The sequence below is a fragment of the Heterodontus francisci genome, chromosome 22, assembly GCF_036365525.1.
Source record: "Heterodontus francisci isolate sHetFra1 chromosome 22, sHetFra1.hap1, whole genome shotgun sequence".
NCBI classification, from domain to species: Eukaryota; Metazoa; Chordata; class Chondrichthyes; order Heterodontiformes; family Heterodontidae; genus Heterodontus; species Heterodontus francisci.
The window spans coordinates 77,966,144-77,981,701 of record NC_090392.1 but is presented as its reverse complement, the minus strand read 5'-3'; the positions used below and the strand labels follow the sequence as shown (position 1 = coordinate 77,981,701).

Sequence of the window (15,558 nt, the reverse complement as noted above, 5' to 3'; positions counted from 1 at the left end):
CCCCATCCCATGGCACCTTCCCCCGCAATCGCAGGAGGTGTAATACCTGCCCATTTACCTCCTCTCTTCTCACTATCCCAGGCCCCAAACACTCCTTTCAGGTGAAGCAGCGATTTACCTGTACTTCTTTCAATGTAGTATACTGTATTCGCTGCTCACAGTGTGGTCTCCTCTACATTGGGGAGACCAAGCGCAGACTGGGTGACCGCTTTGCAGAACATCTCCGCTCAGTCCGCAAGCAGGACCCTGAGCTTCCGGTTGCTTGCCATTTCAACACTCCCCCCCGCTCTCATGCTCACATCTCTGTCCTGGGATTGCTGCAGTGTTCCATTGAACATCAACGCAAGCTCGAGGAACAGCATCTCATCTACTGATTAGGCACGCTACAGCCTGCCGGACTGAACATTGAGTTCAATAATTTCAGAGCATGACAACCCCCCATTTTACTTTCATTTTTAGTTATTTTTTCTTCCTTTTTTTTAACATTCTTTTTTACATTTTTAACAATTTTTTTTTGCATTTATTTCATTTCATCTTAGTTTGTTCAGTTTGCTTACCCACTGTTTTTTTTTCAGGTTTGCACTTGCTGCTGTTCAATATTCAGTGCATTAACACCTAATCTGTACTAATGCTTTGTCTTTCAACACACCATTAACATATTGTTTGCCTTTGCTCCGTGACGTTTTGGTCAGCTATGTGGCCTGGTCCAATCTAGACCTCCTTTTGTTATCTCTTGCCCCACCCCCACCTCACTTGCTTATAACCTGTGACTTTTCTAATATTTGTCAGTTCCGAAGAAGGGTCACTGACCCGAAACGTTAACTCTGCTTCTCTTTTCACAGGTGCTGCCAGAGCTGCTGAGTGGTTCCAGCATTTCTTGTTTTTATTTCAGATTTCCAGCATACGCAATATTTTGCTTTTAATTAACACAGCCCGCTGTTTTTGGAGAGGCACACATCAGGAAGGAGCAGAGCAACAGGAGGAGGCCATTCAGGCCCTCCAGCCTGTTCTGCCATTCAATTAGGCCATGTCTGATCTGTATTTTAACTCCATCTGCCCACCTTGGTTCCATCTCCTTTAATACTCTTACCCAACAAAAAAATCTATCAATCTTGGCTTTGAAATTTTCCATTGACCCCCAACCTCTTTTGGGGAATAGTTCCAGATTTTCACTACCCTTTGTGTGAAGTACTTCCTGACATTACTGCCGAAAGGCCTCGATCTAATTTTAAGGTTAGGCCTCCATGTTCTGATGAAAGGTCACAGACCTGAAACGTTAACTCTGTTTCTCTCTCCACAGATGCTGCCAGACTTGCTGAGTATTTCCAGCATTCTGTGTTATTGTTTACTCCTTGTTCTGGTCCCCACCAGAGGGGAGAGTTTCTTTCTTTCTACCTTATCAAATCCTTCAACCATTTTGAGCACCCCAATCAGATCAGCCCTTCAAATCTTCCATACTTGAGGGAATATTAAGCCTACTTTTGTCTGCACACAGCCTCTCCCCCGACTCCCCTTCACCGCGCAAGATTATTTACCTCATGGTTAGCAAACCGGATATCACGGGAATAAACAGCAGCTACCCAATCACAGCCCAGCTTTAGGTCTACACCACGAGCCAATTTCTCCAGTGCGGTCAGGTGACTGGGCTGGAAATGATACGCGAGAGTGACATGGAGCTGCTTCTTGTGAGGTTCCACTCGGACATCTACGAGCGAGAGAGAGACAAAGGAATTTCAAAAAAGGGAGAAAAGACAACAAAAATTAACAGGTGAGCCAACAGGAGATTATTTAGACAGGAACAGGAAGAGACTATACAGCCTCTCGAGCCTAGTCCACCATTCAACGAGAATATGGCTGATGTATATCTGAACTCTCTCCACCCGCCTTGGCTCCATATCCCTTAGTATTCCCGACTAACAAAAATCTAACCGTAGTTGCCACTAAGCAGGTCACATATGAGCGTGCAAGAGCAGAAGGTCAGAGGGAAGGAGAGGGACAGAGACAGAAAGAAAAGAAAAGCAAGAACTTGCATTTCTATAGCACCTTTCACAACCCCAGGATGTCCCAAAGTGCTTCATAGTCAATGAAGTACTTTTGAAGTGTCGTCACTGTTACAATGTCGGAAACACAGCAACCAATTTGTGCACAGAAAGATCCCATAAACAGCAATGTGATAATGACCAGATTGTCTGTTCTTAGTGATGTTGTTTGAGGGATAAATATGGGCCTGTACACCAGGGAAACTGCCCTGCTAATGTAACATAAGAAATAGGAGGAGTACTTGTCAAAATATTGCCATTGAATGGTTTACGTCCACTTCTCAGTCCTGACTGGGAGAAACAGCCTGGCGTCTGGGGTCAAGTCCCTGGAGTGGGACTTGAACATACAACCTTTCACCCCAGGCTTCATATTTATCGCATCTGGTAACTCAATGCTTAATGGACGCCAATACTTAGATTTCTCACCTGCTTTACTTGTAGCCTCTGTTGCAAAATCTGCTGCAAATTGCTTGATGATTTCGGCACTCTGCTCCTCCACAAAGAGGCCGATGAAGTTTGATGATGTGTACAGCTCCAGGGGAAGGGGAAGAGGGAAGGTCTTTTTCCACCGGCTCACTGTGTTCTGCAAGGCTTCACACAGACCTTCCACTTTACTGTCCTCACACTGAAACAGAGACAACACCAGCCAGGGTCAGTCTCATTTATCAGATCCTGGGCATCCATCTTCCACAAACACCAAATACCCGTCCCCCCTGCTACAGAACCCACTAACACATGGCTCCCCACTGCTGCAGAACCCACCAACACACAGCTCCCCACAGTGCTACAGAACCCAGTATACATAGATCAATGATTATAGACCACAGAACCATTATGTTTTCAGCTTCATAGACAAGAGTGTTCCCAATGGCCCCATGGCTAACATCACTTCTCTGTTCTACCGAGTCCTACAAACCAGCATATTCCAGGTCAGTGCCTGGGGTATGCTCCATTACCAGAGTCAAGCAATAGCGAAGTTACAACTGGCCTCCACGCTCCCAGACTTGGAACAGGAGTGTGGGGGAGGGAAGAAAACAAATCAACCAGGGTACCTATCCCTATCTGTGAATGTAACATGTGAGCCCCATCGTGATGTCCTGTGGCCAAACAGCCGGCTGACCCTCACAAAGAAGGGGCACATGCACAAGGCACCGTGCAGCAGCTGGTGCCCGAGGAAACGTACACTCCAATGTAAGCCAAGAGAGAAGGGGAGGAAAAAATTAATTTAGCTCCCTACTTTTCGTCATATGATCTTTTCTGGCACAGGCACAGTGGGTCGAATGGCATCATTCTGTGCTGTTTGATTCTACATTTGATATTCAAGTCCCGACTTTCCTCAGGAACAAACTCCAAAGATCCAAGACACTCACCATGAAAAACTGGCAGAGGGTGATGTGAGGAAAGATGTTGTGAGCCTTGTTTTTGCCACATAATTGCCGGGTCTGATGCCAGTACTCAAAGAGCTTGTTCGCCAAAGGTCCAGTGGGACGCAGGTAAAGAACATATTCTCGAGGAAGAGGGTCGTCCAGGAAGGGGTCGTCCACATGTGAAAACAGCCTATTATGAAGGAGGCAGCGGAAAAGGGGAGATTGAAGTGAATTTCTTGACCATAGATGGCACATTGCAATTGTCACATTAACCTGCAGACATGCCAGTCTCCTTTAAAATACTCAGCGTCTGAATGTCAGATATGTACAGAGACTGAAAAAAAAAAATCAATGCAGTGCCTTTCTATCCGCTCAGTCCGCATCCACCCACCATTCCCCACCTGACAAAATCAATTGTTGCAACAGAACAGAAAGGAATTAAAACAGCTATGGGGGCAGGGTGCGGGGGAACAAACTTCCTGAATGTACACAGGCACCAGGGACTTCACAGAACAAACAAACTATCAGGCAACAGTCTGTCTCTACATATAGTCCTGCTCCAATGCATAAAAGACAAGATGATCAATCGCATGTGTTGGTGGTCCCTATGGGGCGCTTCGCTCGATGGGAGGGCTGCATTCAGAGATCCATGCAATTCGTCCCTGGCCAAAGAAAATTGGGATGGCCATGAATGAGGGAGGTTGTTCACCTCCTGCACAATTGCCCAATCTGCCCTGTGTCCTGGGAAATGGAAATCTGGAACCCCCACCCCTGCAGAAAAGCTGCTGAGACTGAGAGCCAGCAGAAAATTTCAAAACTGAGATTGATAAATCTTTGTTGGGTGAGGGTATTAAGGGTTACAGAACCAAGGTGGGTAGATGGAGTTCAGATACAGATTAGCCATGAGCTAACAATGGCAGAACTGGCTCAAGGGACTGAATGACCTCCATCTGGTCCTCTGTTGTTCCTGCATTTGTTCTTGGGCTGTGGGCAATATTCCTAGTTGTCTGGAGGGATATTAAGAGTCAAGAACCTAGTGTGAAACTGCAGTTACATACGGGCCAGACTGCACTGGGGTATCACGTTCCCTTCCCTAAAGGGCATTAGTGAGCAGTTGGGTTTTGATGAAAATCCAGCATTGTCATGGACATGTCAAAGGGCAGGAGGTTTGAGGAAATAATTTTCACCCAGAGGGTGGTTGGAATCTGGAACACACTGCCTGAAGGGGTGGTAGAGGCTGGAACCCTCACAACATTTAAGAAGTCTTTAGATGAGCACTTGAAACGCCATAGCATACAAGGCTACAGGCCAAGTGCTGGAAAATGGGATTAGAATAGATAGCCTTGATGGCTGGCGCAGACATGGTGGGCCAAAGGGCCTGTTTATCTCTGACTCTATCTAGGCTGGCACAGAAAAAATCCATGAAGCTGTCAGATTGCCATAAAAACCCAACTGCTTTTCAGGGAAGAGAGACTGTCATTCTTGCCCATTCTGGTCTACCCATGGCTTTAGCCCCACATTATGCAGTTGACCCTCAAGGGGCCTCGCAAGCCATTCCATTGTACAAACAATTATGAATCACAACCCAGGCAACATATAGTGTCAGAGAAAACACCTACCCACTGTCACACTTTATCCCCTCAATCATTGCTCTCCAAAAGCACAGCAAGCTTCCCCCTCAACCTATTTATCCATTAACAACCATCCATGGTAAGCTACTCCATATTGCATTTTCACCAAACAAGTTCCACCCAACTACTGAGCTTACTCATAGTTTCTTCATTCAATTATTATCTGCGCTTCTTCAATTATGGCCTTGAGTGCCCCCTTTTAATCAGCGACCGTGCCTTCAGCTGTCAAGCTGTCACAGCCCGAAGCTCTGTAATTCCCTTCTTAAACTTCCCCACCTCTCTTTCCTCCTTTAAGACACTCCTTTAAACCTACCTCTTTGACCAAGCATGTGGTCACCTGCTCTAATGTTGCCTTATATGGCTCAGTGTCAAATTTTACTTTATAACGCTCCAGTGAAGTGCCTTGGGATATTTCATTACCTTAAAGGTAATTCCTAATTACAAGTTATTGTTTTGGCTACTGTTGATTATTAAGTCAAGGAGTTGGAAAAACGGGCCATTTTAAAAAAGGGACCTTGTCCCTCTTGTAAAGCAGGTCAAAATCCTTTTACTTTCCTTTTTGATAAGCATAGGAGCAGTGACCTCACTCACATCACAAGCATCACTGCAACATTTGCTTCACCTTCAAGCTGTGACAACCAAAGCTGCATAATTAAGTCACAACTGTGGAATAAGCCAGATTCTGAGACTATTGCTGGCCCTCGGACTCAGTTATTGTGACTTTACGAGTTGCCTCAGCTGATAGCCTCAGATCAGTTCTACTTGTGCAAGACAAACTCCTGTTTTTGCTTTTAAAAAAAAAGTAACATTTCAATGGAACAATTAATGCTGCCAAAATTGAACGCGTTTTGTTTCTGGCGCATTCAGTGTCACTAGATCATACACTGTGGGAGGCGTAGCAATGTAGTGTAAGCATTTCTAGACATTCCCTTACCTCAGCAAGTCTTCATGCTTCATATCAGATTAAATATCTTGTTTAAAGTCACCCATTAACAACAACCACCTGCATTTCTATAGCCTTTGACAAAGTAAAATATCCCAAGGTATTTCACAGGAGTATAAATCAGACAAACATCTGACACTGAGCCATACCAGGAGATATTAGGACAGGTGGGAAAAAGTTTGGTCAAAGAGGTAGGTTCTAAGGAACATCTTAAATGAGCAGTGATGGCGTTAAATCAACATATTCTCCCCTGTGAACAATTTAGAGCTTGATTCACACTCAGGTATGTATTCAGTTTTAGTGGAGTGCAGCTCCTTCGCATCAACTGTGCTAGAATGTCAGCCTTGTGGAGTCTACCTTGAGAAGATGGTGCCATCAGTTCGCCTCAACACTCACTCCTTCCACTCCACCCATTCAGCTACAACACTCCTGCCCTCTGGAATTCTCTACCCAGCCCCCTCCGTCCTCACCAGCTCTAAACCCTGCTCTTTGATCATGCCTTTGGTTCTCCAACTTAGCCCCTCCTCCTTCCTCATACTGGTGGGGATCAATGTATAAATACTTGCTGCCATAGTCATCTGCAAGGAACCATAGAACTATAGAAAAATTACGGCACAGAAGGAGGCCATTCAACCCATCGTGTCTGTGCCGGGCAAAAAAAAAAACTAGCCACCCAATCTAATCCCACCTCCCAGCACCTGGTCCGTGGCCTTGCCTTGCAGGTTACAGCATTTCAGGTGCATGTCCAGCTACCTTTTAAATGAGTTGAGGGTTTCTGCCTCCACCATCGATCCACCCACCACCTCCTGGGTGAAAAAGATTTTCCTCATGTCCCCTCTAATCCTTCTCACCATCACTTTAAATATGTGCCCCTTGGTAACTGACCTCTCTGCTAGGGGAAACAGATCCTTCCTGTCTACTCCATCTAGGCCCCTCATAATTTTGTACACCTCAATTAAGTCACCCCTCAGTCTCCTCTGTTCTAAGGAAAACGACCCTAGCCTATCCAATCTTTTCTCATAGCTGCAACTTTCAAGCCCTGGCAACATTCTTGTAAATCTCCTCTGTACTCTCTCCAAAGCAATTATGTCCTTCCTAGGACTATGGTTTTCTCTTTGACGAAGAGAGTGTACCCCAAGATTGGCTGATGAAGGCTTTGGAAGAATCAAACTGTACAGAGAGTATTCTTATGGAGGTCTTGGGAGAAATTCTCTCACCCATTACCCTCCCCTCCCCATTCCCAACATCATGCAAACCCTGGTCGGTGCTGATCAAGCTGAAGCAGAAATTGGAGGGTGGGGGGCAGGGGCTAAGTTTGGTTGCAGCCCCATAGGCTAAGGATCCCCTTTCTGACTAATCCTATCTGGAAAATGTGTATATAGATATCAGACAAGATTTGGATCAGGTTTGGGATTGGCTACAGTGCTGTCCAGTTAAGACCCAAAGAGCCTGGTGATACTCTGGGCTCATCCAAAAGGATTGGCAAGAGGCGAAAGGGCGCTTGGCTCCCACAGAACCATAGCTGAGGAATATTCAGTAGCTTTTGAGTAAAAGGATAGAAAATTATTGGGGGATAAAGGAATAATCCAGGAAGGATATTTATACACATCAAATTGAGAGCACTTCCCACACTCAGGTCCCAAAGCTACCGTCTCCTTTAACATCAATGCAACAAAGAAGAGTTTCAGGGTTCACCCCAAAGACAAGTTTGAGGTGGTGGCCCCACATAGTTTCGAGTTTGATTCATTGATTTATTGCACAGGCTCTTGGCTGGGATCTGTTTGCATTAGTGTTTGGCAGAATATCTCATTAACAAGCCTGGAGGTGAGAGCTAGCACCTAGTTCTAAGAATCCAAGTGCAAATAAATTTCACACCAATTCACTAACTTAAAACCTTGAGAGGGCAAACCAACAAAGATATTCGGCTCATCCAGAACAGATGAAAGACTTTTTTCTTTTAAAAAACCTTCCTCTACATAAATACTGCACTGCCTCATTATTCTCTTTAATATAGCACCTGGCACCTTAGATAGATAGATATAGAGAGAGAGAGAGAAAGAAAGAGAGTCGCACACATAGGGGCTAACCACACTAGCCACATCCTGTGAGTAGAGATGCAGCAATTATTGACAGTTAAGGGATACCCCAACTACTGCACTGAAGTTGACAAAGCAGGAAACACTCAAGAATTGCCTGCGTTGGCCTGGTTAGTATGCCTCAAATTGATAAGTGGTGTCAGCAAGGGCTATACTTGGAACTGCTTATGAGTCATTATGCAACAACATCAGGTCTACACCAGAAATTATTTGTTTGTTTTTTTTAATTTAAAAAAAAATCTAATTTTTCTTTTGCCATCTCATGTTGACACTGCATAACCAGACTGTGCCAGGAGTGAGAGGGTTCAGGTGGAGGAGGGGGGGCTTAACCCTCTCAATCAATTTTAGAAATTTCCTCCCCCTTTGAAGGTCCCACAGTACAACCTCCAGAGATCTGAACAATGCGGGGCAATGGATTATAGATACCTTTGTACTAAATGCCCCTCCTCAGCAGAGACTAGAACATGGGTCAACTGGCTTGACATTCATTTGGAGACTTGTATCCAGATGGAGTAACTACTGGCTCGCAACAACTTGGATGACACTTTTAACAGGTTTTAAGGAGCATTATAAAAAAGGAGGAAAGCATTGTTAGGAAGGGAATTACAGAACACAGTGCCCAAGCAAGGTAGTATTTTCACCTCTGGGTCAGAAAGATTGGGTTCCGGCCTCAATACAGACAGCCCAGACAGAGAAGCACTGACTCTGAGTATTGGATTGACATCCAACAAAGGGTCTTTGTGTATGATGAGTGTATATTGTAAACGGTAGGTGGTGCTCTTTAGCCTCCACTGGTGCCCACCTAGGAGAAGGTATTCCAAAGGATAAAAAAACAGGGAAGCTAGTGAGCGGCACAAGAATCACACAAGTGAGACTGGCATTAGGGAGCTGTCCTGGTGCAGAACAGGATCAATAGAATGCTCCCTCCTCAGCTCACAAGATATCCTGAGTCTAAACACCACCCCCCAGCAGCCCTCCTTCCCCAGCAGCAGCCAATAGGAGATCATCACAATGGAGCATATTGGCAGCCATGGCTGCTTCTAGGGATGGGCGTTATTCTTTCTCAAAGCTGCAAGGTGAATTGCACCCAGTGTGTCCAGTGAGGGAGATGTTGCTGATTTGCATTAGCCTGTTTGCCTTTTCATCCGAACAACTATGAAGAGTTGATGGATCGTAAAAATGAATGAATGTCTACTAGTTGTTGGAGGGGATGTGATATTTTCACTGTAGATCATGACTTGTTGAAAAGATGGCAATGAAACAATAATTTTCCATTGACCTTGTCAAGTTGATGTCCATCTTGGGATGAGAATTGATATCTCTTCTGCACCCAACACACTCCCAGCTCTGATGCAGCACGAGTTAGCTACAGATTAAAACGCCTCCTTCATGGCAGTCAAGCATTCTCAGGGTGGGAACTGGATGGTGCACAGAATTAAACCGAGACCTTCGCCTTTGGGACCTGGGTTTAAATTCAGCCCAGACTGGTGGGATAAAAGTTTACTCGGTCTGCTGCCTGTCCTACATTGTGACTTTGGGCAGTCTCAGTCTAATGGGCAAAAGTGTTTGAAATAAATCGATCTCTAATCCTGCAGTAATTGACAACCTCACTAACCTTGATAAGCACAAATTTAAAAAAACGTACCAGGTCAGGTATGACATGGGAGATGCAGAATAAAGCTTCCCCTACTCTTAACCCAACAATACCTCTTAACCTTGACCTCATGTGAGCATCCGACTGCATCAGATATTCCCATTGCCCACACTAGCTTTCTCATGTCCTTTCAGAGGTCAATTTAGTGCCAAACTATGTGCTGTTCTGCACTGTAAACACACATTCAACAGGAAGTGGGTTGAGACTCTTCCCAGCTCCGCGCTCATCATTTTCGGCTGGTTTCTGGAATTGAGTAACACTTGGCATATTGCTTCTGTGTTGACGTAACTGCAATATCAAGTTGTGACTCCCTACTTTTCTCTTTAAAATAAAACAGGGAGAAACTAATCGGATAGCTGTACCAAAGAGGCAGCACATGCACGATGGGTCAAAGGGCCTCCTTCTGTGCTGGATCATTTTAATGATTCGATTAAACTAATCAAATTGTATAATGTTAGAAGGAGATGTGCGCAATTACCAGGAATTCCTGGCACTTTCTTACATCTGTGTATTACATAGTAGATTCCCCTGCTCAGCTCCAATTGTCCCCCAGCCTCACTGGCCTTTTGGGGAAAGAGAAATCCAGATTTCTGCCACTACCCCTTCTGTGGATAAAGTGCATCCTGATTTCTCTCTTGAACGGCCTGGCTCTAACTTTAAAGATGATGTTGCCTCGTTCTAGATTCCCCCACTAGAGATAGTTTTGCTGTATCTACCCAATCTAATTCCTTAATCTGAAACTGCTCGAGGGAGAGTTCTTGATGCCATGTGTCATGAGGGGTGAACAAACGCACAATGACATCTTTCCTCCTGTGACAAGACCCTTTGTTGAAATTCCTGGAGGTTTCCCTGGTAGGAAAACAAGTGAACTGCAATGAAGCTCATGTTCAATTCACATTAAATCTATGTTTGGAACAAGAGTTCAATCTCCTCTAAAAAAAAGTTTATAAAAGGTGATTAATATCTGATCACTGCGTGAGCTTAAGCTGCAAGAGAAGATAGTAAATGGCTTTTGTAGATATTAATCTCATACCAACCAATCACAAGCTGCCTGGACACTCTTCCCGCCTGTGGATGCTAACGCCTTTAGTCTGGAAGAAAAAGATGAAAGAAGAATTGTTAACATACTGGGTACTAGAGGGCCCTCTCGATCCCTTCAGCCCATTCACCGGCAATCAGTTACCGGCACCTTGCAGTCCATGCAGATTCCACCTGGTGAGAAGCAAATCTGTGACAAAGGTTACCAAACTCTGACTATATTCCTGAGCTAACTGATACTGGAGCAGGATATCCTGCAGCAAACAGAATGGTCTAGTATGTACGCACATGTACACACACAGAGACATAGACAGTCAATACTGGAACATTCAGTCCTGCTACAAGCATCAAGAAAATAACTTCAAGCCACTTTGCCCTACCCTTAAACCTCAACAGACTCCCCTTGTGCCTGGCTAAGTATCCAGGACCCTCTCGCAGCAAGGACTGAATTTTCAGGTGACTTTCAGCGTCAACCTTGCAACATTTCAGAACTGATAGAAAGCAAGTATTGAATACAGAGTCTTTTATGCAACTCTGTGCAGGAAAGAAATGGTCGGTCGATATATTAGCCACAGATACAAGATTGGAGCAGATCATTCGCATCATCCAATATCTCAGTCGGGGGCAAACCATACACATCCCAGCTTTCTCCCTCTGTCTCCCACAGATTTGTCATTTAAATTAGTTGATCTTTTTTCTCTGCTGAGAAGTGCATTGCATTGAGGAGTACAAATATAGTTTAGTTATCCTTGCACCTTCCTTATAATCAAAGTACATGACGCACTACTGACAGGCTCAATGACTTCCATTCTCTACCCCACTCCTGTAGCTAGCAAAGCCGTTAATGTAGCAGGGAACAAGCATCTGCAGAGGAGAGAGGAAGAACTTGCATTTCTATAGCACCTTTCAGGACATCAGGATATCCCAGAGCATTTTACTGGCAATGAAGTACTTTTGAATTGCAGTCACTCTTCTAATGTACAGGCTGTTGAGAGTAGTGAGGTAGGGGATAAGGTTACAGGGACGCAAGAGGGCACTGGCAAGCAAGAACTTGGTTTAAAGTGTGTCTACTTCAACGCCAGGAGCATCCGGAATAAGGTGGGTGAGCTTGCAGCATGGGTTGGTACCTGGGATCCTGATGTTGTGGCCATTTCGGAGACATGGGTAGAGCAGGGGCAGGAATGGATGTTGCAGGTTCCGGGATTTAGATGTTTCAGTAAGAACAGAGAAGAGGGTAAAAGAGGGGGGCGGTGTGGCATTGTTAATCAAGGAAAGTATTACAGCGGCAGAAAGGACGTTTGAGGACTCCTCTACTGAGGTAGTATGGGCCGAGGTTAGAAACAGGAGAGGAGAGGTCACCCTGTTGGGAGTTTTCTACAGACCTCCGAATAGTTCCAGAGATGTAGAGGAAAGGATAGCGAAGATGATTCTCGACAGGAGCGAGAGTAACAGGGTAGTGGTTATGGGGGACTTTAACTTTCCAAATATTGACTGGAAATACTATAGTTCGAGTACTTTAGATGGGTCTGTTTTTGTCCAGTGTGTGCAGGATTGTTTTCTGACACAGTATGTAGACAGGCCAACCAGGGGCGATGCCACATTGGATTTGGTACTGGGTAATGAACCCGGCCAGGTGTTCGATTTAGATGTAGGTGAGCACTTTGGCGATAGTGATCACAATTCGGTTAGGTTTACCTTAGCGATGGGCAGGGACAGGTATATACCGCAGGGCAAGAATTATAGCTGGGGGAAAGGAAATTATGACGCGATTAGGCAAGATTTAGGATGTGTAGGATGTGGAAGGAAACTGCAGGGGATGGGCACAAACGAAATGTGGAGCTTATTCAAGGAGCAGCTAATGCGTGTCCTTGATAAGTATGTACCTGTCAGGCAGGGAGGAAGTTGTCGAGCGAGGGAGCCGTGGTTTACTAAAGAAGTTGAAGCGCTTGTCAAGAGGAAGAAGGCGGCTTATGTTAGGATGAGACGTGAAGGCTCAGTTAGGGCGCTTGAGAGTTACAAGCTAGCCAGGAAGGATCTAAAGGGAGGGCTAAGAAGAGCAAGGAGAGGACACGAGAAGTCATTGGCGGATAGGATCAAAGAAAACCCTAAGGCTTTCTATAGGTATATCAGGAATAAAAGAATGACTAGAGTTAGATTAGGGCCAATCAAGGATAGTAGTGGGAAGTTGTGTGTGGAATCAGAGGAGATAGGGGAAGCGTTAAATGAATATTTTTCGTCAGTATTTACAGTAGAGAAAGAAAATGTTGTCGAGGAGATTACTGAGATACAGCCTACTAGGCTAGATGGGATTGAGATTCACAAGGAGGAGGTGTTAGCAATTTTGGAAAGTGTGAAAATAGATAAGTCCCCTGGGCCAGATGGGATTTATCCTAGGATTCTCTGGGAAGCCAGGGAGGAGATTGCAGAGCCGTTGTTGTTGATCTTTATGTCGTCATTGTCGACAGGAGTAGTGCCGGAAGACTGGAGGATAGCAAATGTTGTCCCCTTGTTCAAGAAGGGGAGTAGAGACAGCCCTGGTAATTATAGACCTGTGAGCCTTACTTCGGTTGTGGGTAAAATGTTGGAAAAGGTTATAAGAGATAGGATTTATAATCATCTTGAAAAGAATAAGTTCATTTGTGATAGTCAGCACGGTTTTGTGAAAGGTAGGTCGTGCCTCACAAACCTTATTGAGTTTTTCGAGAAGGTGACCAAACAGTTGGATGTGGGTAAAGCCGTGGATGTGGTGTATATGGATTTCAGTAAGGCGTTTGATAAGGTTCCCCACGGTAGGCTATTGCAGAAAATACGGAATTATGGGGTTGAAGGTGATTTCGAGCTTTGGATCAGAAATTGGCTAGCTGAAAGAAGATAGAGGGTGGTGGTTGATGGCAAATGTTCATCCTGGAGTTTAGTTACTAGTGGTGTACCGCAAGGTTCTGTTTTGGGGCCACTGCTGTTTGTCATTTTTATAAATGACCTGGATGAGGGTGTAGAAGGGTGGGTTAGTAAATTTGCGGATGACACAAAGGTCGGTGGAGTTGTGGATAGTGTCGAAGGGTGTTGTAGGGTACAGAGGGACATAGATAGGCTGCAGAGCTGGGCTGAGAGATGGCAAATGGAGTTTAATGCGGAGAAGTGTGAGGTGATTCACTTTGGAAGGAGTAACAGCAATGCAGAGTACTGGGCTAATGGGAAGATTCTTGGCAGTGTAGATGAGCAGAGAGATCTTGGTGTCCAGGTACATAAATCGCTGAAAGTTGCTACCCAGGTTAATAGGGCTGTTAAGAAGGCATATGGTGTGTTAGCTTTTATTAGTAGGGGGATCGAGTTTCGGAGCCACGAGGTCATGATGCAGCTGTACAAAACTCTGGTGAGGCCGCACCTTGAGTATTGCGTGCAGTTCTGGTCACCGCATTATAGGAAGGATGTGGAGGCTTTGGAAAGGGTGCAGAGGAGATTTACTAGGATGTTGCCTGGTATGGAGGGAAGGTCTTACGAGGAAAGGCTGAGGGACTTGGGGTTGTTTTCGTTAGAGAGAAGGAGGAGGAGAGGTGACTTAATAGAGACATACAAGATAATCAGAGGGTTAGATAGGGTGGATAGTGAGAGTCTTTTTCCTCGGATGATGATGGCAAACACGAGGGGACATAGCTTTAAGTTGAGGGGTGATAGATATAGGACAGATGTCAGAGGTAGTTTCTTTACGCAGAGAGTAGTAGGGGCGTGGAACGTCCTGCCTGCAACAGTAGTAGACTCGCCAACTTTAAGGGCACTTAAGTGGTCATTGGATAGACATATGGATGAAAATGGAATAGTGTAGGTCAGATGGTTTCACAGGTCGGCGCAACATCGAAGGCCGAAGGGCCTGTACTGCGCTGTAATGTTCTAATTCTAATGTAGGAAACACAGCAGCCAATCTGAACACAGCAGAGTGTGATCCAACAAACAGGAATGTGATCATGGCCAGGTCATCTGTTCTTCGACTGATGTAGATTGAGGGATAAATATTGGCCAGGACACCAGGCAGAAACTCTCCTCAAAATACTGCCATGGGGTCTTTTACATCCACTTAAGTTTAAAATCCCATCTGAAAGGTGACATCCCCAACAGTGCTGCACTGGGAGTGTCAACCTGGATTCCACGATCAAGCCTCTTGTGTGGAACTTCCGCCCACAACCTTCAGTCTCCAAGGCGAAGGACGCGCCCCACTGAGCCAAGGCTGACACACCCGAGAGAAATAAAAACAGAAGATGCTTGAAATACTCAGATGGTCAGGCAACGTCAGTGGCGAGGGAAACAGAAATAAAATTAACATTTCATGTTGATGTGTTAGACATCACTAACTTGTCCCAGTTCTGAAGTAAGGGCCTTGACTTGACACGTTAGCTCTGTTTCTGTCTCCACAGATGCTGCCTGACCCGAGTATTTCCAGCATTTTCTATTCTTATTTCAGATTTCCAGCATCCGCGGTATTTTGCATTTGTACATCTCCAAGAAAATCTGTTTTTAAAAAAAATGAAGCGAAGTCGAGCAGAATGGAGGCTGCAGGATGTTCAGAGTGTACTGTGTATCCTGTAACATCCATCTCTGTCACTAGATGCTTCAGAGATGATGATTGAAGGACTGTACTCAGGAACATTAGCATAGATCAATCAAGCAGAGAGCAATCAGTGCAATCACAATATCCAATTGAATCAGCCCGTCACATTACAGGGAGCACAAAGACTGAGGCACACACAGTCAGACATCATTATGGACTCATTATATTACATTACAAGGACCACCAA

General features: G+C 45.0%; 1 protein-coding gene across 3 annotated transcripts in view; it reads right to left on the bottom strand.

Annotated features, from left to right (window-relative positions):
- The window catches only part of LOC137381476 (ubiquitin-associated and SH3 domain-containing protein B-like), a 159,756-nt gene that overhangs the window by 31,344 nt on the left and 112,854 nt on the right, over positions 1-15,558 (bottom strand). For 2 of the 3 annotated variants that reach the window (XM_068054131.1, XM_068054133.1), the window contains exons 2-5: positions 10,768-10,821; positions 3,410-3,596; positions 2,466-2,664; positions 1,536-1,705 (exon numbers count right to left, since the gene is read on the bottom strand). In XM_068054131.1, the coding sequence (XP_067910232.1) occupies positions 1,536-1,705; positions 2,466-2,664; positions 3,410-3,596; positions 10,768-10,821 (610 nt within the window). The remainder of the gene's footprint in view (positions 1-1,535; positions 1,706-2,465; positions 2,665-3,409; positions 3,597-10,767; positions 10,822-15,558) is intronic. The other variant, XM_068054132.1, reaches the window with a different exon arrangement.